At 34.3% G+C, this 22086-nt stretch overlaps 1 protein-coding gene across 2 annotated transcripts; it reads right to left on the bottom strand.

The window, feature by feature from the left end:
- Window positions 1-12365: 12365 nt before the first annotated feature.
- On the bottom strand, window positions 12366-16678 carry LOC120175758 (katanin p60 ATPase-containing subunit A1-like). Of its 2 annotated transcripts, XM_039182320.1 has the most exons (8): window positions 16445-16678; window positions 15250-15718; window positions 14776-14973; window positions 14249-14493; window positions 13792-13950; window positions 13539-13626; window positions 12861-12974; window positions 12366-12769 (listed from the first exon to the last, which is right to left on the bottom strand). In XM_039182320.1, exons 1-8 carry the CDS (start codon window positions 16564-16566, stop codon window positions 12488-12490), a joined length of 1677 nt encoding a protein of 558 aa, XP_039038251.1. In that variant the 5' UTR covers window positions 16567-16678; the 3' UTR covers window positions 12366-12487. The 2 variants fall into 2 exon arrangements, with proteins under 2 accessions (XP_039038251.1, XP_039038252.1); XM_039182321.1 differs by lacking the exon at window positions 12861-12974 and having other exon boundaries at window positions 12367-12769; window positions 16445-16677.
- Between the last annotated feature and the right edge of the window lie 5408 nt (window positions 16679-22086).

Consider the following 22086-nt stretch of genomic DNA (forward strand, 5'->3'; position numbering starts at 1 on the left):
AGTTTTATAGAATGAGCATGAAAATTACAATCTATCAAGGTAGTACGATTCAATACGATGTTCAAACGAAGACGAACATGAAAATATTCGAGTATGCCCTTAAAATGGAATAATTACTTGTCTTCTTAGCCATGCATTCATTTATTCATAATATATTCTTTTATTTTTTTTTCATTTCTATTGTATTCATGCCTAACTCGAGATGTAAAATAAAATGATAGGAGAATGTTCTCGTATAGGGAAGAGATAGATGGGATAGCATTCCCGATAGAGGACGAGCAAATCTCGTGATATCTTCTCAAAATAGGGAATATTTCTTTAAGTTTTAAACGAATTAATTAATGAGAAATAAAATAAATCGTGAAAAAATTTTGATTTTAGTATTTTTAATTTCACTACCATGATGATATATAAGTGATTAGGTATCAATTTTGGGCGTTGTTCCCCACACATAACCGACTTCCGATCCTTTAAAGATGAATTTTTGGTAAACACATATCAATTTTTTTTTTTTGAATTAATCACTGATATCCGATCTATTGACCGACTAATCCAAATCGAGTACTATAGAACTGAGGGCGACCCTCCCAACCCAGTTTTGCTCCATTCACAAACGCAAGGATTCGAACTCCTGACCTTGCTTGAGGAACCTAGTGCCTCATCTTATTAGACCAACTGATTGTTGGTATATCAATTTTATTTTAAAAATGATTTTAATATTTATTTAAATTATTTTTAAGACGTTTTTAGTTATATTTTATTGTATTTACTATAATAATACTATTGGCTCTTTCTCTAGTAAAAGGTATTATGTCTACCAGTGTTTTTGGATTCTTGGTGAAAATTTTTATTGGTTTTCTTCTCAGTTTTTCATGAATGCATGGTTGTTGTTTTCCCATGGCATGGTTCCTCTGTTCGGTTGTACAAGACGGTTCGTTGGTTATCACATATATGTTTCGGATGTGATTGCTGTTAAGGGGAGATTGCTTTGTCCGTTGGCTTTTTTTGTTCTTCTTCAAGTTTTCTCTCAATGTTTTGATGCTCGGAGCCTTTGGTGGATTCAATTTATGTACGTCGTTGCTTCACTTGTTAATAGTTTTGTTTGTAAGCTATTTCTAAGCAATTATTGTTATATTTTATTTTTGATAGTCTCGACTGTATTTGTTCAATCTGTAATTGGCAAGACGTTTGTTGATACCGTTTTCGATAAATGAAATTTCCCTGGTTATTTTTTGTTGAGTTAATCGATCGACGGAATAGGCCAAGAGGGGGTGAATTGGCAATAAAAATTTAGGTGGAAGCTTTTGCAGAAAATTAAAAATATTTGCACAGCGATTTAGAGTGGTTCGACTTTCTCAACCAAAGTCTACGTCCACTACCTTAGCTATCCACACTAAGGATTTTCCATAAATTCACTAATTTGTCTTTCTTTTGAGGACAAAGAGTAATCTTACAAATCCCACAAGAATTATACCCCAAATTCTTGAGAACACTCTTTCCCAAAGAGAACAATACAAATTTTGCAAACTTATAAGAAAATCCTCACAAGGAAAGATGTTTGCACAATTCTATAACAAAGAAAGAACAATCAAGAATAATGTAATTGAGCACAATAAGTGTTCTTGAAAGCAAAAATCAATATTGAATGAAATAGGCTTGAAAATGCTCAAACTTGAGGTTTGATGCTTTCTCTTTGATTCTCTCTTGATTCTTGATAATTTTTGTTGATCAATGGCTCCTAAGCTTGTTTAAATACACCTTGGATCACTTCTGAACGTTGGGGATCATTAGTAGAGTCAATAGAGCCGTTATTGTGTGAAAACAATTAATAAAACAGTTGGGAGTGTATGGTGCATCGATGCATAGGCAATGTGCATTGGTACACTATGTATACAAATTCAAATATTTCAATCGTGGGAAGACTTAGTGCATCGGTACACTAGGGGTGCATCGATGCATAAAATACATTCAATGTTTCAAATAAGCCTGGAGTGCATCGATGCATGGTCTGTGCATCGATGCATAAAATGCATTCGATGTTCAAATTATTTAGGAGTGCATCGATGCATGCCTTGTGCAGCGGTACACAAAATGCATTCGAAATTCAATTTATTCAAGGGCGCATCAATGCATTATATAGTGCATCGGTACACTACTCTGAAAAATTGATATTTGACTCGTTTTTTGTTCGAAATACTTTTTGAAAATTGTTTCAAAAATATTTTAAGATTAAAACACAATTTTATACTTTAGTAAGGATTTGAAATTGATCTTTTAAAGACTTGAAGTAATATCTTGAAATTCGACTAAATTGATTCAAATATACTTAGAAAATGATTTGTAAAATCTTAAAATTTATTTATACTTAATTTGTTATATCGAAATATCAAAAATGTTTTCAACAATCTCCCCCTTTTTGATATAACAAAACATTTGAGTAATTTTAAGATTTTTCAAGAAATCATTTTTGAGATCATTTTGAAAATTTACTCCCCCTTACTATAACACATCTTCTCCCCCTTTTTGTTAATTCAAAAAGACTCCTAAAACGTTTTGAAACAAGGGTTTGAAAACTCAGCCAATTGATATTTAGAAATTTAAAACCATAAGCTGCTAAGATCACAATCAAGAGAAACGTTAGCCATAGGGTTTTATAATCAATATTCATAAACAATGTGTAATGGTAAAATTGGTCATATTACAACTAATATGTAAATGATGCAAAAATGAAATAAACATTTAGCTTATAAATTCAAGCAAACCAAATATATATATATTAAGTTCAAACATCCATAATATCCAAACATTCAAACATTCAATCCAAAAAAATCAAAAGTTTGAACAATTTAAGGCAAGAAAATCGAAAATATTAATCAAAAGTTTAATTCATGCAAACTAAAGCAAGATAGGTCTAGTCGTCCATAGGAGGATCAGGAGGAGGAGGATAATGTGCTCGCACTTCAAGTGTGAGAGCATACATACGTTCACACATCTCCCATTGAAACTCAGTCCGTTGAGACTTCATGGATGCAAACCGTAGATCAAATGACTCCATAAATGATCGAAAATATGGAGGCATTTGTTCCTCTTACTGTGCGGGTGCCGGCTCATCGTCTGGTATGTGATCATCTATATGTTGAAAAAGTTCTTGAAGTTTGGGATCATCGTCTGCTGCTGTTGTGTGGGTCTATATTCCCATTGACCCATTTCCTTATCCTTTTTCCATTCCGATTTCTTTAAGGAAGTGAGATTAATTTGGTTTTGGAGAGGGATGGGAATGTCAACCGAGACCTTAAGCCCCTAGTTTGATAAAAATATTAGAAAGAAGACAATCGTAAACTAAAGTTTCTATATTTTTGGAAGGGAGAACGTTTACGTTGTCAACAAGCTCACCAAAAATAATCTATGGCAAATTAATTTTCTTATTATGTTGGATGCAATGTATCCACCATAAATCGATGACTCTAAGAGTAGAGCACCTACCTCCGGATGGTCTAAACCACCAAGAGATCATTAAATGAAGAAATCGATCATGATGTGTTTGTAGGGTACTAACACTATCCTTAGACTTATATGGTGTGGCCACAATGTCTCTTTCATTATCTATGTCGACATCGTATAAACCAAAAGCATTAGCGATGGTTTCCGAATTGATGAAAATAGTTTCCAAATTGATGAAAATGACTTCTCCTAAGAGATAGGATCATATGCCTATGGTTTCAGTTTGATGAGCCTTTTGAACACATCCCGTCTTGGAGTAGAAAATGTGAACTAATTGTTGATATACAATGGGCTTAATTTGGCACAATTTATCAAATTTTCAGGAACGAATGACAGGAAGATATTTGAAGTTAATATCTTCCATTGCTTGAATGGAAGGAATACGTTCCTCTTGGATTTTGTAAAATTGAAAATAACTAACGAACCTATCATATAATTCATCTTGACGACGATCGAGTTGGTTGAAGCAAGAATTAAGAATAGTTAATTCGGGTTCGTTTGGGTTTGGATTTTGTGGTGGAGGAGGGATAGGAGGTTGGTTTTGACTTGAGCGACTAGACGATGTCCTAGGTCATTTAGGATTAGACATTGTTCAAGAATCAGAATGAGATAGGTAACCTGCAAATTTAAAACACATGTATGCAATAAAATCAATCCCAAAACTCAATTGAGTCTGTAATAGTCAAGGTTCTCTAAACCAAATCCTAATGGGAAAAGTTTGGAAAATTATTTTAAAAAATGTTTGAAGATCATAATATATATATAGTTTTCATGAAAATAACATAAGTGAATCAGAAACATCAATCAAAACAATAAATTTTTTTTATTTCGAAATTCAAAGAAAATTTTGCAAAATTGTTTGTTTTTGATTAAATTTGTTGCAAAATCTAGTTTCTAAACACTAAACAATCAATGCCCGATAATTTGTTCATCCTAGAACAAATCAAAACTAGTTCTAAGTTCAAAATTAATAAAACAGGGGTTTTAGAAAATATTACCTTGAAATTTGGATTTGAGTGAGAATGTGATGATGTTTTGTACGATTTAATGATAGTAGTAGGATTGGGAGATAAGAATCAAGTAATTTCTGACTTGAAATGAAGTTTTTGAGCAAAAATTTGAGAGTATGGTGAGAGAAGGATGAACGGAGGCAAAGAGGGCTTTGAGAGTTTTTTAGAGAATAAATAAGAAATAGGGATTTAATACCCAAAACCTGATGAGTGTATCGATGCACAGTAGAGTGCATCGATGCACATTCAAGAGTGCATCGGTGCACCTTCAAGGTGTATCGATGCATATTCAAAGGATGCATCGATGCACTGTCTAGTGTATCGATGCATTATGCACTAAAATGTCAAAAAATCCGATTTAAGCTTTCAAAATGCTAAATTATTTAGCTCTAGTGGTATTGGCAACTCATAGATTAAAAATTAACTATGTTTAATCAATTAAATTTTCATTTGAACATGTATTTAATTTTCACTAAGAATCATAAACTCCCCTTAACCAATAACAGAAAATGCAATAAAAATATTATTTCTATAAGTATTTTTCATTTCTAATTAAAAGTGCTAAATTATTTTAAACACTAAGTGAAAATAGGTCTGTTAAACCAATTCTCTCCTAAGTGTCCAAAATCTTTCTTTATCTAAAGGTTTTGTAAAAGTATATGCTAATTGATGCAAAGTATCAACATATTCTAGAACTATATATTCTTTAGCGATATGATCTCTAATGAAATGATGTCTAATTTCAATATGCTTAGTTCTAGAGTGTTGGATGGGATTTTTAGTAAGACAAATAGCACTAGTATTGTTACACTTGATATGTATGTTACCTACTTTAATTTCATAATCTAAAAGTTGTTGTTTCATCCATAAAACTTGTGCACAACAATTACCGGCTGAAATGTATTCCGCTTCAGTGGTAGATAATGCAACACAATTTTGTTTCTTTGAAAACCATGAAATCAACATATTTCCTAGGAATTGGCAAGTACCAGAGGGGATTTTCCTATCTATTTTGCATCCTCCATAATCCATATCAGAGAAGGCATGCAAGCTAAAATTAGAGTCTTTAGGATACCAAAGTCCTAAACTAGGAGTGTCCTTAAGGTATCTAAAGATCCTCTTAACGGCTAGTAAATGTGATTCTTTAGGGCATATTTGAAATATAGCACATAAGAAAACACTAAACATAATGTATGTTCTACTTGCGATTAGATAAAGCAAAGAGCCAATCATTGACCTATACAATTTAACATCCACACATTTACCTCCTTCATCTTTGTCAAGCTTTGTTGATGAGCTCATTGGAGTGGCATGAGGTTTTCCATTTTCCAGTCCAAACTTCTTGAGCATATCATTGGCGTACTTAGCTTGATTGATGAGGATTCCATCTTTTCTTTGCTTGATTTGGAGTCCCAAGAAAAATGAGAGCTCCCCATCATGCTCATCTCGAATTCACTCTGCATTAGCTTAGAAAATTCTTGGCAAATAACATCATTAGTAGAACCAAATATTATACCATCAACATAAATTTGAACTACTAATAAATATTTACCTTTATGCTTTAAAAACAATGTAGTGTCAACCTTCCCTTTTGAAAAACATTTTTCAATTAAAAAATTTAACAATCTTTCATACCAAGCTCTAGGAGCTTGTTTTAAACCATAAAGCGCTTTTGTCAATTTAAAAACATGATCTGGAAATTTTGAATCTTCAAAACCAGGAGGTTGTTCCACATACACTTCTTCTTTTATAAAACCATTTAAAAATGCACTTTTAACATCCATTTTATATAATTTAAATTCATTAAAACATGCAAACGCTAATAAAATTCTAATTGCTTCTATCATATCTACGGGAGCGTATGTTTCATCATAGTTTATGCCCTCTTCTTGAGTATACCCTTGAGCAACAAGTTTAGCCTTATTTCCCACTATATTACCACTTTCATCAAGCTTATTCCTAAATATCCATCTAGTACCTACAGTAGATTTATTATTAGGCCTTTCAACTAATGTCCATACTCTACTTCTCTCAAATTGATTTAATTCTTCTTGTATAGCCATAATCCAATGTTCATCATTTAATTCTTCTTTAATATTCTTAGGCTCTATGCATGAAATAAATGCAACATAATTACATATATTTCTAAGAGAAGATCAAGTTGTTACCCCTTTTGATGGATCACCTATTATCTCACTATTTTTGACATAGTTGTACTCTTTTGGGTAAGGGACTTACCTTTCTTCAATGATTGGATTCTCGAGAGGATCTTGAGTTTCCTCATCTTTCGTTTCTTCCTTTGATGATGGTTGGCCAACGTCATATCTAACGTTATTTGTGTTTATAATACCTACATCATCATTCACACAAGAATCCTTCCTTTGAAGGGAATTATCATCGAAAACAACATGTATAGACTCTTCTACAACTAAAGCTCTTTTATTAAATACTCGATAAGCTTTAGAATTTAAGGAATAACCCAGAAAAATTCTTTCATCACTTTTAGCATTAAATTTGCCAAGATTTTCTTTACCATTATTTAAAACAAAACATTTACATCCAAAAGGATGAAAATAGCTAATGTTAGGCTTTTTATTTTTGAAAAGTTCATATGGAGTTTTCTTCAAAATAGGCCTAATCATTACTCGATTAGTAACATAACAAGCGGTATTTGTGGCTTCTGCCCAAAAATATTTTGGCAAATTGTTTCACAAAGCATGGTTCTAGCCATTTCTTCTAAAGTTCGATTTTTCCTCTCAACAACTCTATTTTGTTGAGGGGTTCTAGTTGCTGAATAATTATGACTAATACCATTATAATTACAAAATTCAGTAAATCCAAGATTTTCAAATTCAGTTCCATGATCACTCCTAACACTAGTTATAGAGTAACCTTTTTCGTTTTGGATTATTTTTGAAAACGTGATGAATTTTTCTAATGCTTCATCTTTAGTACTTAAAAATAGAACCCAAGTATATCTAGAATAGTCATCTACCAAGATAAATGCATATTGTTTTCCACCCAAGCTAGTAGTCCTATATGGCCCAAAAAGATCTATATGGATCAATTGTAATACTCTACTAGTGGATACGCCATTAATGGATTTAAAATAAGCTTTTGTTTTCCTTTAGCACAATCATCACATATTTTATCATTATCAAATTTTAGTTTAGGCAACCCTCGAACTAAATCTCCTTGAATTAACCGTTGCAAAAAACTCATACTAGCATGTCCTAGTCTCCTATGCCATAACTAACTATCATGCTCATCCTTAGCAACTAGGCATAAATTAGTCATATCTATAGAATCTAAATGCACCATGTATATGTTTCATATTCTATGACCAACAAGCATAATCTGATTAGATGCAATGTCAATGACTTTACAACCATTAGTTTCAAACATGACATTGAATCCCTTATCGCATAATTGACTAATACTCAATAGATTATGCTTTAATCCATTCACATATAAAACATTCTTAATTTGTATAGAAGAGGTATTGCCTATAGTGCTTATACCTTTAATGTGACCTTTTGAATTATCTCTAAAAGTCACATCTCCTCCATTTTTAGCGTTAACCTCTATGAACCGGCTCTTGTCTCCGGTCATGTGTCTTGAGCATCCACTATCAAGGTACCATGAGTTTGAATTTGTTTCTCGTTCCTTGTAGCAATGCTTCTTTTCCTACAAACATAGATTAATTTTTTATTTTTGGTACCCAAATTCTTTTGGGTCCATATTCATTAGTATTCAAAATCCTAGTCCCATTGGGTATCCATTTATGTAGGATATCCTTATCTTTAGTAGTAATGAGTCCTTTAGGAACCCATATGCTTTTAATGATTTTTCCATTTGAGGTTCTTTGGAGACTTCTATGATTGTAGTTTTTAAAACTTTTTCTAATAAAGTTGGATTTTGAACTTTCTCCATTTTCAAAACGTTTTGCTCCAATTTTATCAAAAGAAGCTTTAAGATCATTAATTTTATTTTGATGATCGTCATTTACTCTTGAAAGTAAGTTATGCAAATTGGTATTTTTCTTCTCAAATTCATCTAATTTAATTTTCAATTCTTTGATCTTACTTTCAAGATCATTGTTGGTTTTGGACATAAGACTATTTTTATTTTTCAATTTTGAAATATCGTTTTTATATTTTGAAAATAAAGTCTTATAATCCGAAGCCAACCCATTATAATCCTCTAATAACTCATCATAAGATAAATCATCTAAATCAAATGAGTTAGAGGTTACCTGAGAGTTTTCCCCGATGGCCATCAAGCGCAAGTTTGCCACTTCTTGTTCCTCTTCATCGGAACCTTCTTTATCGCTCCATGTAGCCACATGAGCCTTGTGCTTCTTCTTTGATTGACTCTTTTTCTTCAATAGAGGGCAATCATATTTGGCATGCCCCGGTTTTTTGCACTCATGGCAAATGATAGGGTCTTTCTTCTTTAGTTCATTTTTGAAGCCTTCATTGCGTTTGAATTTTCTTCCTCGGTTGGGCCTCATCAATTTTCTGAATAGTTTGGCAAATAATGTCATCTCCTCGCCATCTTCATCCGAATCACTCTCATCTTTTGTGGATTTGAGAGCAACTCCCACGTTCTTATTCTTTTTCGTCTCTTTCTTTATATCGTCTGTCTTTTTGAGGTCTACCTCATCTTGAAGCATCATTTCATGAGTGAGGAGATAACCAATTAGCTCATCGAGAGTTAAGGATTTTAAATTCTTAGCCTCGATGATCATCGTCTTCTTTGATTGCCAAGATTTTGGAAGAGAGTAAACTAACTTCCTCACAAGCTTCTCATTTGAAACGATCTCTCCAAATGATTTGAGACCATTGACAATCGTTGAAAATCTATCCGTCATAGCTTTGATATCTTCATTTGGTTTCATCCTAAAATTTTCATAGCTATGAGTTAGAAGACTAATTTTGGATTATTTTACCTCGTTTGTGCCTTCATGAGTGACTTGTAGTTTATCTCATATTTCCTTGGCGGTTGTACAAGATGATACTCTCCCATATTCATCCAGTCCAAGAGCACAAAAGATAATATGGATAGCTTTGGAGTCTCCACAATCTTGGATGAGTGGAAGGTTTGATATATCCATCTTCTATGATATTCCATGCTCCCATGTCACTTGCTTGAATGAAATACATCATTCTATTCTTCCAATAAGCATAATTAGCTCCATTAAAAAAAGGAGGCTTGTTGACGGGAAATGAATCAAGACCAAAGTCGTGGTTTGAAGTAGAGGCAATTGATGACTTGATTATCGATGTAACTCTTCCCGAATCGACTCAAGGGGCGATTAAACCTTTAAATGAGTGAGGCTCTGGTACCAATTGTTGAGTTAATCGATCGACGGAATAGGCCAAGAAGGGGTGAATTGGCAATAAAAATTTCGGTGGAAGCTTTTGCAAAAAATTGAAAATATTTGCACAGCGATTTAGAGTGGTTCGACTTTCTCAACCAAAGTCTATGTCCACTACCTTAGCTATCCACACTAAGGATTTTTCACAAATTCACTAATTTGTCTTTCTTTTGAGAACAAAGAGTAACCTTATAAATCCCTCAATTATTATACCCCAAATTCTTGATAACACTCTCTCCCAAAGAGAACAATACAAATTTTGCAAACTTACAAGAAAATCCTCATAAGGAAAGATGTTTTTACAATTCTAGAACAAAGAAAGAACACTCAAGAATAATGCAATTGAGCACAATAAGTGTTCTTGAAAGCAAAAATAAATATTGAATGAAATAGACTTGAAAATGCTCAAACTTGAGGTTTGATGCTTTCTCTTTGATTCTCTCTTGATTCTTGATAATTGTTGTTGATCAATGGCTCTTAAGCTTGTTTAAATACACATTGGATCACTTCTGAACGTTGAGGATCATTAGTAGAGTCAATAGAGCCGTTATTGTGTGAAAACAATTAATAAAACAGTTGGGAGCGTATGGTGCATCGATGCATAGGCAATGTGCATCGGTACACTATGTGTAAAATTCAAATATTTCGACCATTGGAAGACTTAGTGCATCGGTACACTAGGGGTGCATCGATGCATAAAATACATTCGATGTTTCAAATAAGCCTGGAGTGCATCGATGCATAAAATGCATTCGATGTTCAAATTATTTAGGAGTGCATCGATGCATGCCTTGTTCATCGGTACACAAAATGCATTCGAAATTCAATTTATTCAAGGGTGCATCGATGCATTATATAGTGCATCGGTACACTACTCTGAAAAATTGATATTTGGCTCGTTTTTGGTTCGAAATACTTTGTGAAAATTGTTTCAAAAATATTTTAAGATTAAAACACAATTTTATATTGTAGTAAGGATTTGAAATTGATCTTTTAAAGACTTGAAGTAATATCTTGAAATTCGAGTAAATTGATTTGAATATACTTAGAAAATGATTTGTAAAATCTTAAAATTTATTTATACTTAATTTGTTATATCGAAACATCAAAAATGTTTTCAACAAATTTTTTTTTAAAAGTAAGAAATAATTTAAAATACTAAAATATTACTTATCTATAAATTTATATAATTTAGATTAACTTAAAGATTTATTTTGTAATGGTAATTAAATATTTAATATAAACTATAATTCAATAATTCATCAAAATTTATTTATTTATTCATTCCTTTTCTAATTTAAATATAAAAATTATAGTTTAAATTTTTTATTAATGAAAATATAATTCATAAAAAATGTAAGTATTCAATATTTATCAAACATTAGTTACTGAATTTTTAGCTTTAAAAATAAAAAAAAAATATTTTCTTATTTCTAAGAAATAATTTAAAATAATAAGATATATTTAAATATTTTTACATGAAATAAATAAAAATACGTATACGTGCATGGTAGTATGAAAGAATGTAGTGGATTTACTAAATATGGAGTGTGTAGAAGATTGCGTATTGGATTAATGAGTGTACCAGGTGGATTACGTAATCGTAAAGAGGTCCAAAAACAAGCAAAATAAAAATGAAAATTTTATGCGATAAACATGGATCGAGAACACATAACCTTTGGATCTTCAGTCTGATGCTCTCACAACTGAGCTATCCTTGCAGTTGTATTATATTTACGTTTTAATCTTTTAATACATGTCATTATGTTTTAACAAAGCCGATTGATGAAATACCCAAAACCGAAACCCTTTTCCCTGTTCGAATACCTAAACCAAGTTTCACAAATTAACCATTCTGATTCAGTTCAGATAATGGAGAAGAATAAGTTGGGTTTAAGCGGTGATGGTGAAAGACGATTTAGAGATGCCAACAGTGGAAGGGCCAAAAGCTATGAATTTGGATAAAGATCAGTATGCTTGGTGTTTCGGCCACTGTTACGATGAAGAGAATGGTGAAGTCAATGATCGCCGGAGACGCCGTGATAATCAACCATTATAATATGGGTTTTTGTTTAGACGGTGAAGAACAAGAACATAGAAAATGAGAAATAAAAGAACGTGCTTTATGGGTTCTTCTTTGCTTATATATTATGCTCCCTTCCTCTTTTCTTAATTTTTAATCTATGTTTTGGTAACGGTTTTTATTTAATTGAATGCAAATTTTGAGTAACACGTGTTCATAAAAATAAAACGAAATAGTTTTTGGATTTTTAAGTTTTTTTCTTCTGAAATTTTGGTTTTTAAAAAAATTAAAATTAAGATTAAATTGAATAGTTTATAAATGGTAGGATTAAACTTTTCATGATTAGGGCCCTGTTGCATAAAAATTAGAGAACACGAGTAATTCAGAGGCCATACGCAGATTTTGACGAGATCAACATTTTACTGATAAAGTAGTGTAAAAAACGATGAGGTTACAGGTACAAATAACAACAATGTACGAACTTTAAGAAATTACAATGAAACACCCTTTCAGTACAAACATATCAGGAAAGCAAACAACATTACCATCCACACGCAGGTGTTAGTCTTTTCATTATGCCGATCCAAATTCGGTAAACCATTTTTCATGCTTCTCGATATCGGCATGTGAAACACTTCGCTGGACCTTCGACAAGGCTTCTTCAAAGTCGCACATTGCTACGGGATCCTTTGAAATCTCATCTTTCGACATGTTCTTAATCTCGTCACGCGTTTTTCCGGCTATTTTACGCCTCATGCCATTTAAGGAAGCATCACGGCAAACATTGGTCAGATCATCCCCACTATACCCTTCTGTCCGACGAGCCACTTCATCGATATCCATATCAGCAGCTACCTGCCACATTACCACACGGACAAGGTAACCATTTCAGGCTAAGAGCCTTGATGCTCAGAGCACAACAAATGTCAAACTAAAACTCGATTACCATAACAGGCATAGTAGCCATTGGCCTATGTTTTTCGGGGTTAATTTGCAAGGAAACTGGAGTAAATTTAGAAGATTTCTCCCATCGGTGAGTATCGATCCAATCATTAAATCCCTTCACTTGAAAAAAAGGTTAACCGTAAAATTTTAATAGGAAAACGGAACATCGAAAAGAATTGGTTTTTTAAATAAGGTACGGAGCTATGTTGCTCTAGTTCTTTATTTTTCTTGTAGCACCCACACCCTAAAACGATGTCTAACACAAATCCGCCCATGTGTAAGGGGATATAACTCTCCAAATATCCACCAGTGTCACTGAAAAGAAGAAACCACTTGGCTGCCAAATTTCTTGTTCTCATCGGACAGATAATGAAGAAATTAGTTTTACGTGAGATACGACCTACCTATCATAATATTTTATAAACATTTCGAATCATCTAGTTTTTAGATGTTTCATATATATACTTTTACTTGGCTTCCAAAAGAAACATTTCAGTTACAGCATCACAATTATGCTCTACTACCATAGCAACATTTCACTAAATAACTTTACGAAAAACTAGGTATAATTGAAACAAATCAAATGTGGCATGGAAAAAAGGGTGACACAAAGAAGATAACCATAACACAAAGCCATAGGAATCACCAAATTTAACCATAGATTAGTGAGAGTATTTACCTCAACTGTTTTTAAATTGATCCAAATGAGCTCCTTACGACTCTCGAAGTTGGGCAGGGGAATATATATACGTTTTTCCAGTCGCCTCCTACGTTCCATGAAGAATAATTAGATACAACAAATGTAAACTAATAACTTCAACAATAAGATCTCTCACGCACTAGACTTGGTGCAAATCAGATACCCAGACAAATGAAAACGGGAGGAGAAAAAAATTCAAAACTAAAACACATACAAAATAAACAGGACAAACCTGAGTGCCTCATCTATGTCCCACGGGAAATTAGTTGCAGCCAAAACCATCACTATTTTACGGCTACCATCTTCATTTGTGCCTGTATTATTTACACCATCTACTTGAACAAGCAGTTCAGATTTCACCCTTCTAGACGACTCATGCTCCCCAGAAGCCCTAAACCAAAATAAAATAAAAAGATTGCATTCGAAGAAAAGAGTATGTAAAAGACATGCCAAAGAGGAAGAGAGAGAGAGTTCAATGCACCAATAAATGCTCAAATGAAGAAGAAAAAGAGTGCATATCTATCTTTGAAAAATTATGCGTTAAACATTAAATACTGCCCCCCGTCATGCAAGAAAATAAACAAAAAAAAAAATACTTAATCTCTGTACATCAAGAATAAATGAAAGCTAACTGCAAAGATAGATCCCGGATAACAGACAAATTGTACAGAATCAAGCGGCAAACTTACCCACGGGCATTGCAAAGAGAGTCAATCTCATCAATAAAAATTGTACTAGGAGCATAAGCTCTTGCTAGATCAAACAAGCACCGGACCATGCGCTCACTCTCCCCACGCCACTTTGAGGCTAATGTAGCAGAAGAAACATTGAAAAAGGTTGTACCACATTCAGTGGCAACGGCTTTAGCCAGAAGAGTTTTCCCAGTACCAGGAGGTCCAAACATAAGAACTCCTTTCCATGGTCTCCTAATACCCTAAAGACAAAAACAAGAAGAAAATAACTCAACCATTCTGACAATGAATGTCAGAGTAAACACATTTAGAAAGGGAGAAAAAAATATGCAGAAAAGTTTAAATTTCAAAATAAAACTAATTCGATCTAAATGATTTTCAGTAATCATAAAAATGTAAGCAGAAAACTAAAATAAAGGAAAAGAAATAACAGATTTAGTATTTAAATCATAGTATGTGACAGAAACAAGAATCAATCTGGCAATAATGCTTTGATGGCAATTCAGCTGCAACGCTGCAAGTACCTGAAAATATTCAGGCATCCATAAAGGAAGAACAACTGCTTCCTCTAAAAGCCTTTTTGCCTCAGTCAAACCAGCAACATCATCCCACCGTACTCCAGGAGTTGTTTCTAAAACATCCCTTTCTAACATTGCTGCCAGATCTGGATCAGGTCCCTCATACTGTGACCTTTTAGACTTCCCATCTTCAGTATCACCATTCTAAGCAATCGCAAAAGCAAATCAATCACCAAAATATTGAGAACATCGAACTAAAGTACTTTAACCTCGAAATACAAAAACTGTTCATATCCCTATAATTATTTAGGGTTGTATACTTGTATTAAAGCCCCGTTTCAGATATTAACAGCAAGCTTGCCACATGCATCCGTGTTTTGAACCCAAACATGTTAAGCTTTGTATTGAAATCTCAAACTTCAATAATAAATAAATAAAGTTAAAATTAACAGGAAAGATGTTCTGTCAACCAGAACTTACCACTAAATCTCCTTTGGTAGATTTCCCTGAGCCAGTACCCTTCTTTCCAGTGGTAGATGCTCTGGTCCCTGCATTAGTCCTACTTGAACCACCTGCCTTAGCACCACGTCCAGTCGTACCAATTCTAGTATTGCCACGACCCAAAGCCCCATCTTGGGGCGATTTCCTCGTGCCCACTTGACCAGCCCTTGCAGGTCTTCTACTTGAAGTGTCCCGACTTGGAGGCCTCCACACATCAGGATCATCCATTGGGGCACCTGATGAAGTCGGGTACTCATCTAATGGTTGGAATACAAAAGATGACTTAGCATGAATCGGTGGTGAAGAAGGACGCCGCCCATTGGGAGCTTCCTTAAACGACCTTCTCTCAGCATCCAATCGCTTCACAACTTCTGTCTCCTCTGATAGTGCTTTCTTTACATTCATCCATTTTGCACGAATTAGTGGGTCATCAAGACTGGTTAGATGCCTAAATGCATAACAAAAAATTAGGCAAATTTGCTCAAACAATAGTTAAATAATGCATTTTTTACAAGAAAAAAATTGAAACCAATAAGTAATTTATGATCCAATAAAACAGAATATTTATAATTCATATCTACAAACTACAAATCGTTTCCTGAAAACTGGCAATCTGAAAAGAAAAAAACACCAGCTGTTTTATTTTTTGTTTTGCATTTTACCCTTAACACTTGATTTCTTTTTAAATCTAATTGAACCACTAAAGTGACTAAGGGGCTGTTTGATTAAATCAAAATGATTAAACGTTAAATGATTCAATAGTCTGAATGATTCAAAAAATTCTATATGAATTATCTCTCTGAAGGTGACATGCTGTTTGATAATAGTTTTAAATCATTCAAAATGTACTTTAATGCTAAATGATTCTGAATCATTTAACAGTGTATTTTAATACTGAATCATTCAGCAGTGTACTTTTATGCTTCAGTGTTTTGTTGAATAGCACAGTCTTCATTTAGATTCAGAGGTGAGAATCAAATACACTGAATACTGAACGTTTCAGCATTCAACGCTGAATGCTGCGCTAAATGATTACACCAAACAGCCCCTTACTAAACTGTGAATCAGAACTGTATAAAAAACCGGAATTTTAACGGGAACAAAAATAGGGGAAAATGTGAGCGACTAAAATTAAGGAAAAGGAGTGGAAACTAAAAAGAGGAAGAAAATTTACTTGTTGATCTGAGAAATGGCGCCATCAAAGAAGATAATGGAAGTGTCGTAGAGGCCTTCGAGAGCGTATTCTCGGGCCAATTTCAAGTGATCTTGCAATCCAGCCAGCGAATTTCCTACCATTTCGATTTCAACAAAGAAAGTCCAATAGCAGCAAATCCCCAAATTCTAGGGTTTTAAATTCGAAGAAGGAACAATCTTTTCTTTTTTTTACGGCGACCTTTAAAGCTCAAACCGTGGGGAGGAAAGGGGGTGATTGAGGTGGCAAGGCGTGAAATTACTTTTGAATTCGTAATTGAGGAAATTACATTTGTGCCATTGCTGTTTTGGGGAGTTTTAGGCCGTTTAGTTATGGTGGACCCAATAACGGAACTTACATCCAAGGTAGGTCCCGAAAGGCAAAAGGCTTATTAATTGCTTTGATTTTGATTAGATATCATATCCCATTTTTTTAAGTTTAAATGTAAAATCTTTTGAAATTTGATAAATTATTTTCTTTATTTTAATTTAGAGAAAATAATCTCAGTGACAAAAAATGCCTTATAATATACGATTTTAACCAACTTTTTTTAGATTTGCCAAAATAACCAACTAAATCGCAATGCGATCGATAATTCGCAACGCGATCTCCGGTATCGCAAATCAGTTTCCAGATTCGCAACGCGATTCTGACTATCGCATTGCGATTTCCCAAATTCGCGTTGCGATTTTCCTAATTCGCAATGCGAATACGTAAATCGCAACGCGAATTTGGAAAATCGCAATGCGATTACGTAAATCGCAATGCAATACGTAAATCGCAATGCGAATAGGTAAATCGCAATGCGATTTACATAGCGCCATTCGTATTAACGCGTATTTTTTTTTAAAATTCCAAACAAGAATATATTAATATATCAGAACACTGAACCGTTCACAGTATATCCCGTAATCGTAACTCATAACCTAAAACCCTAAATCACAACTCAGTTTCATCTCCATCTCTCACTCTCTAAGGCGACATCCGTCCCCATCTCCGACGAAATCAGTCCCCACGACGATATCAGTCTCCATCTCCGGCGAAATCATTCATGGTCAGAAATGAAAAATCAACCAAATCAACCACCGAGGGTTAGTTTTTTAAATTATTTTTATTTTGAAATTTTTACATTATTATTAGGTTTTTTCATATTGAAATTGATGATAAGTTTACTGGTATTTTCAATAATAGATTAACCATTTCACTTAGATTGCTTATTATATTCATTTGATTGCTGCCAATACTGCTAAACTGTTTAGTCTTTAACCTTGTGAAGTTAGTATTTGTCTTTGTTTTGTCTTTGGTTGAAGTAATGCAATCCATTCAAGTTTCTTTCAATTTTAGTATTTGAAACCGAGAATGACTATCACAATGCGATTCTGTCGTTGTGATTTTCATTTCGTGTTGCGATAGTCAAATTCGCGTTGCGATAGTCATTTTCGTGTTGCGATTTTCATTTTCGTGTTGCGATTTAAAGTTTCAGAAACTATTCTTCTTCTACAAATTGAAACTTGAATGAATTGCATTACTTCAACCAAAAAACAAATACTAAATTCACAGTGTTGCAAATTTAAGTTTGAAGAATAAACTACTACTCTTTATGTTTATTGTTCATATCTTCACAGTGTAGTTTTTTGTATATCTAAATTGGTATGTTTATTGTTTTTACAGAACTTTTATTCGGCTCAATTGACCTTAAGAAATAAAGTAAGCCTGGCAAAAACAATTACGTCGAAGCTTTCACATGCACAAAGAAAAATATTTGAGGATACTTGCTTCGGGCCATGGCTGAAAGTACAACATCCGAGTGGAGATGCTCTGTTGACCCATCTGTTTCTTCAAACCATGACTAGCGATCTACCAGAGACTATACAACGTCGTGATGAAGTGATATGGTTTGATTTTCCACCGGCGTATACATGTTTTGGGCAGGAGGAGTTTTGCTTAATCACCGGTCTACGCTTCGGACACGATGATGTAGATCGGTACACTAGACATATTACCCGCCTATCATGGTTTTCCCGGGTTTTTCCTAAGCTGTCAACGGAGAAGTCGAATTTACACGTGGAAGACTTGACGTGATTATTGAATAAGAAAGATGGTTTTACTCGGATGGATGACGTCGATGTTGTCCGAGTATGCCTTCTAATACTTTTGCAAGCCGGCTTTTTAGGCAGAGAGGCCCGACAACCTATTCCTAATGATCTAATTAAATTGGTAGAGTACCTAAATGCATGGAACCTGTTTCCGTGGGGTTCGTATCTATGGAGAGCTACATGGAATAAGTTGTCGTCTGCCTTTAATGATCGGAAAAGTTTGTGTGGCGATGGTTCCAAATACACTTTGTCAGGCTTTATTTGGGCCTTTAAGGTAATAATTTTTATATAATGTTTCCAAAATTATAATTAATTCTGTAACAATTACTAATGTTTGTTATTATATTGTTTGTAGATTTGGATATTTGAGGCCTTTCCCGCCATGCAGACATATGCATTAAAAACTTCTAATGATATTCCTAGGGCTATTTCCTGGAAGAGGAAACGGTCCTTGCAGCAATAGGAAGATTTACTACCGTATACTACAATAAATAATGTAAGTTAACACAAATACTACTATATGTTTATAAACAAGTTATTACTGGTACACGTTTAACTTTGTTTGAGCTTTTATATTGTTAGGAGGCCAACACTCCATTACAGAGGCTGACACCCACGAAAGCTGAGCTTGCCACTGATTGGTGGCAAGCTAGTAAGCTTTTTTTTATGGCACGGATGATGAGCAGCCACCACTTCGAGAGCCATCACTCACCCAGAGCCATCACCTGATCGACCCGAATATACACCTCCACAAAGAGAGTCATCACATATTATGTCACATCATCGAGCCTCTTCTCCACCATCACCTCATGATAGGCGATCAGCAAAGATGCCACGACGTTTATCTCCCTGTTCTCCACCTCCACCTCCACGGGATGAGTTAGGGGAGTTACGTAATGAGGTCAATGCCTTGCGTGAGGAGGTCGGTACTTTACGCGATGACGATGGTACATGGCGTGTTGAGGTGTCTACTTTACGTGGTGAGGTAGCAGCTCTACGTGAGATTGTAGCATCGTTGCAGAACAAGGTTCATACTCTACGCAACGAGGTAAGTTTAATATTTTTCATATTTAACTTGATGATAAATTTACTCGTAATTTCACTTAGATTGCTTAGTAAATTCATTCGGTTGCTGGCAATACTATTTAACTGTTTATTCTTTAACCCTGTGAAGTTAGTATTTGTTTTTGGTTGTCTTTTGGTTGAAGTAATGCAATCCATTCAAGTTTCAATTTGCAGAAGAAGAATAGTTTACTATTGCAATGCGAAAATGACTATCGCAACGCGAAAATGACTATCGCAACGAGAGAATCGCAATGCGAAAATGACTATCGCAATGCTAATTTGACTATCGCAACGAAAGAATCGCAATGCGAAATGAAAATCGCATTGTGATTCTCTCGTTGCGACAGTCAAATTCGCATTGCGATAGTCATTTTCGCGTTGCGATTTTGTTGTTACGATTTTCATTTCGTATTGCGATTCTCTCGTTGCGATAGTCATTTTCGCGTTGCGATAGTCATTTTTGCGTTGTGATTTTAAGTTTCAGATTCTATTCTTCTTCTGCAAATTGAAACTTGAATGAATTGCATTACTTCAACCAAAAGACAAATACTAACTTCACAGTGTTGAAAATTTAAATTTCAAGAATAAACTACTACTCTTTATGTTGTCATTGAACCTGTACTAAACCTATATGTTGTCCTTTTAAATGTTTATATAAGTGATTACTTCTGGAATGTTATCTGATGCATTTTGTGAACAATGATATAATAATGACTTGGGTGAATACCGTGCAAGTTTGAAATATATTTGTCTTTGTTTTCACTGTTTAATATCATGTCTGTTTATTTACTGATTTATGTATTAATTTATTTTTAGCAGCCCGCTAAGGTGGATGCTCTACGTCGGGTTTTTCTTGCAAGACGGAGTTTATGCATCAGACGGCGTGCACGTGCCATTACGTCTCCGTTCACCCCAATAGTGCGAAGAATCCGTAAGAAACAGCCCGACTCACCTGTCATCATTCAAGAGGCCTCCCCTATCGTTCAAGAGGCCCCTATCATCCCTCAAGAGTCCCCTCCCACCGTTCAAGAGGCCACTGTCATCGTTGAAGAGGTCCTTCCCAACATTCTAGAGCCCGATTCACACGGCGTAATATAAGCCCCCTCACGTGCCGGACATGATGGATGACTGTTGGCTTTCGTATAAGTTACCGGCCAGTACCATTCCGGCAGATGAAGTGGAGAGGAAACAACTATCGGAAAAAATTATGGATAATACCCTTTGGGCTAAGACCGCAGTTGATTTTTATCTACATGAGCGGAGCCAAGGGTGTTACGCTGACATATACAAACTCAACGATGATATGCATTTGTTGATTGAACGGTATTGGTGGGGTGTATTATTAGGGGTTGAAGACAACGGCTATTTCGATGGGGTTAAGTCTTATATTTCTTCTTATATTTCAGTTTGATTAATTTTTTTTAAAATTTATGTAATTCACTAATATATGTCTTTTTTGTAAAATAACATATTGATGCATGGGTGACACGTCTTCTAATTGTAAGGAAATTGAAGAAAAATATAAAAAAACCGCGATATACAATTATGCCGACGTCTTTTCACGTAGTTCACTTGAAGAATCAACGACATGAATCATATGTGTTGGCTAATGGACAAGCTAAACTTTATCCTGCATGGTGGTAGGTCGATAAGGTTAGTATATTTGTTTAAATTTTTTAAAGGTGTTCATAAATAAGTGCGCAATTTGAATTATTACATTTCGATGCAAGTGTTTATCCCTGTTTTGGACCGTACTCATTGGCTTCTCGTCGAGCTTCAGATCCCATCCCTAAAGATAATAGTATATGACAACATGATAAATTACATATCATTATCTGATTTGAGAGATATTATTAAGGGATGGAGCTCTCATTTGGCTAAATTCTTGGATGCAATTAATTATTGGACTAAGTCTGGAAACAAGAAGCCAAAGAAGTTTAATGTTACAGTTATCAGAGACGAGATCGTGCCACAACAAACGAAGGAAGCCAGAGGGGATTGTGGTCCTCTCGTATGCATGTGCTTGGAGCGTTTGACGACAGGAAGTACACATTTTCTACCTCCCACCGATAGAGATAGAGGTGCAGTAGGCTTGTGGTTTCGGTATTTTATGGCTAGAGCGATATATGCGAGACACTGCCTACCTACATCCGCGTTATGAAAGTGTCCATAAATAATTTGTAAGTCAAATGCAAGTGTTGTTAAACATATATACTCTTTTTGGTTTGAAAATGTTTGGTTAAGTAGCTAGAATTCAATAATTTGCTGTTTGTAGGTTTTAGAAGTGTAGAAAGTGTTGTTGATTCAATGTTTGGTTTCTGCAGGTTAATCCTGAAGTGAGCTGCGTGAAATGGATGTATGGGTGAAAAAGTTGATTTCATTATTATTTTTTGATTGTTTAATTGATTTGTAAAAGATGATTTGTAAAAGATTATTTGTAAATGTTGATTTGTTTAATTGATG

The sequence above is a fragment of the Hibiscus syriacus genome, unplaced genomic scaffold (genome assembly GCF_006381635.1).
Source record: "Hibiscus syriacus cultivar Baekdansim isolate YM2019G1 unplaced genomic scaffold, ASM638163v2 tig00112215_pilon, whole genome shotgun sequence".
Classification (NCBI taxonomy): Eukaryota; Viridiplantae; Streptophyta; class Magnoliopsida; order Malvales; family Malvaceae; genus Hibiscus; species Hibiscus syriacus.

Excerpts from the sequence above, each read along its gene's own strand:
- LOC120175758 (XM_039182320.1), bottom strand. The coding sequence starts at position 16,566 with ATGGTAGGAAATTCGCTGGCTGGATTGCAAGATCACTTGAAATTGGCC. Across the intron at positions 13,951-14,248 it reads TCTCTTTGCAATGCCCGTGG|GGCTTCTGGGGAGCATGAGT; the intron begins GTAAGTTTGCCG and ends ATTTTGGTTTAG. Across the intron at positions 12,770-12,860 it reads TGGCTACTATGCCTGTTATG|GTAGCTGCTGATATGGATAT; the intron begins GTAATCGAGTTT and ends GTAATGTGGCAG.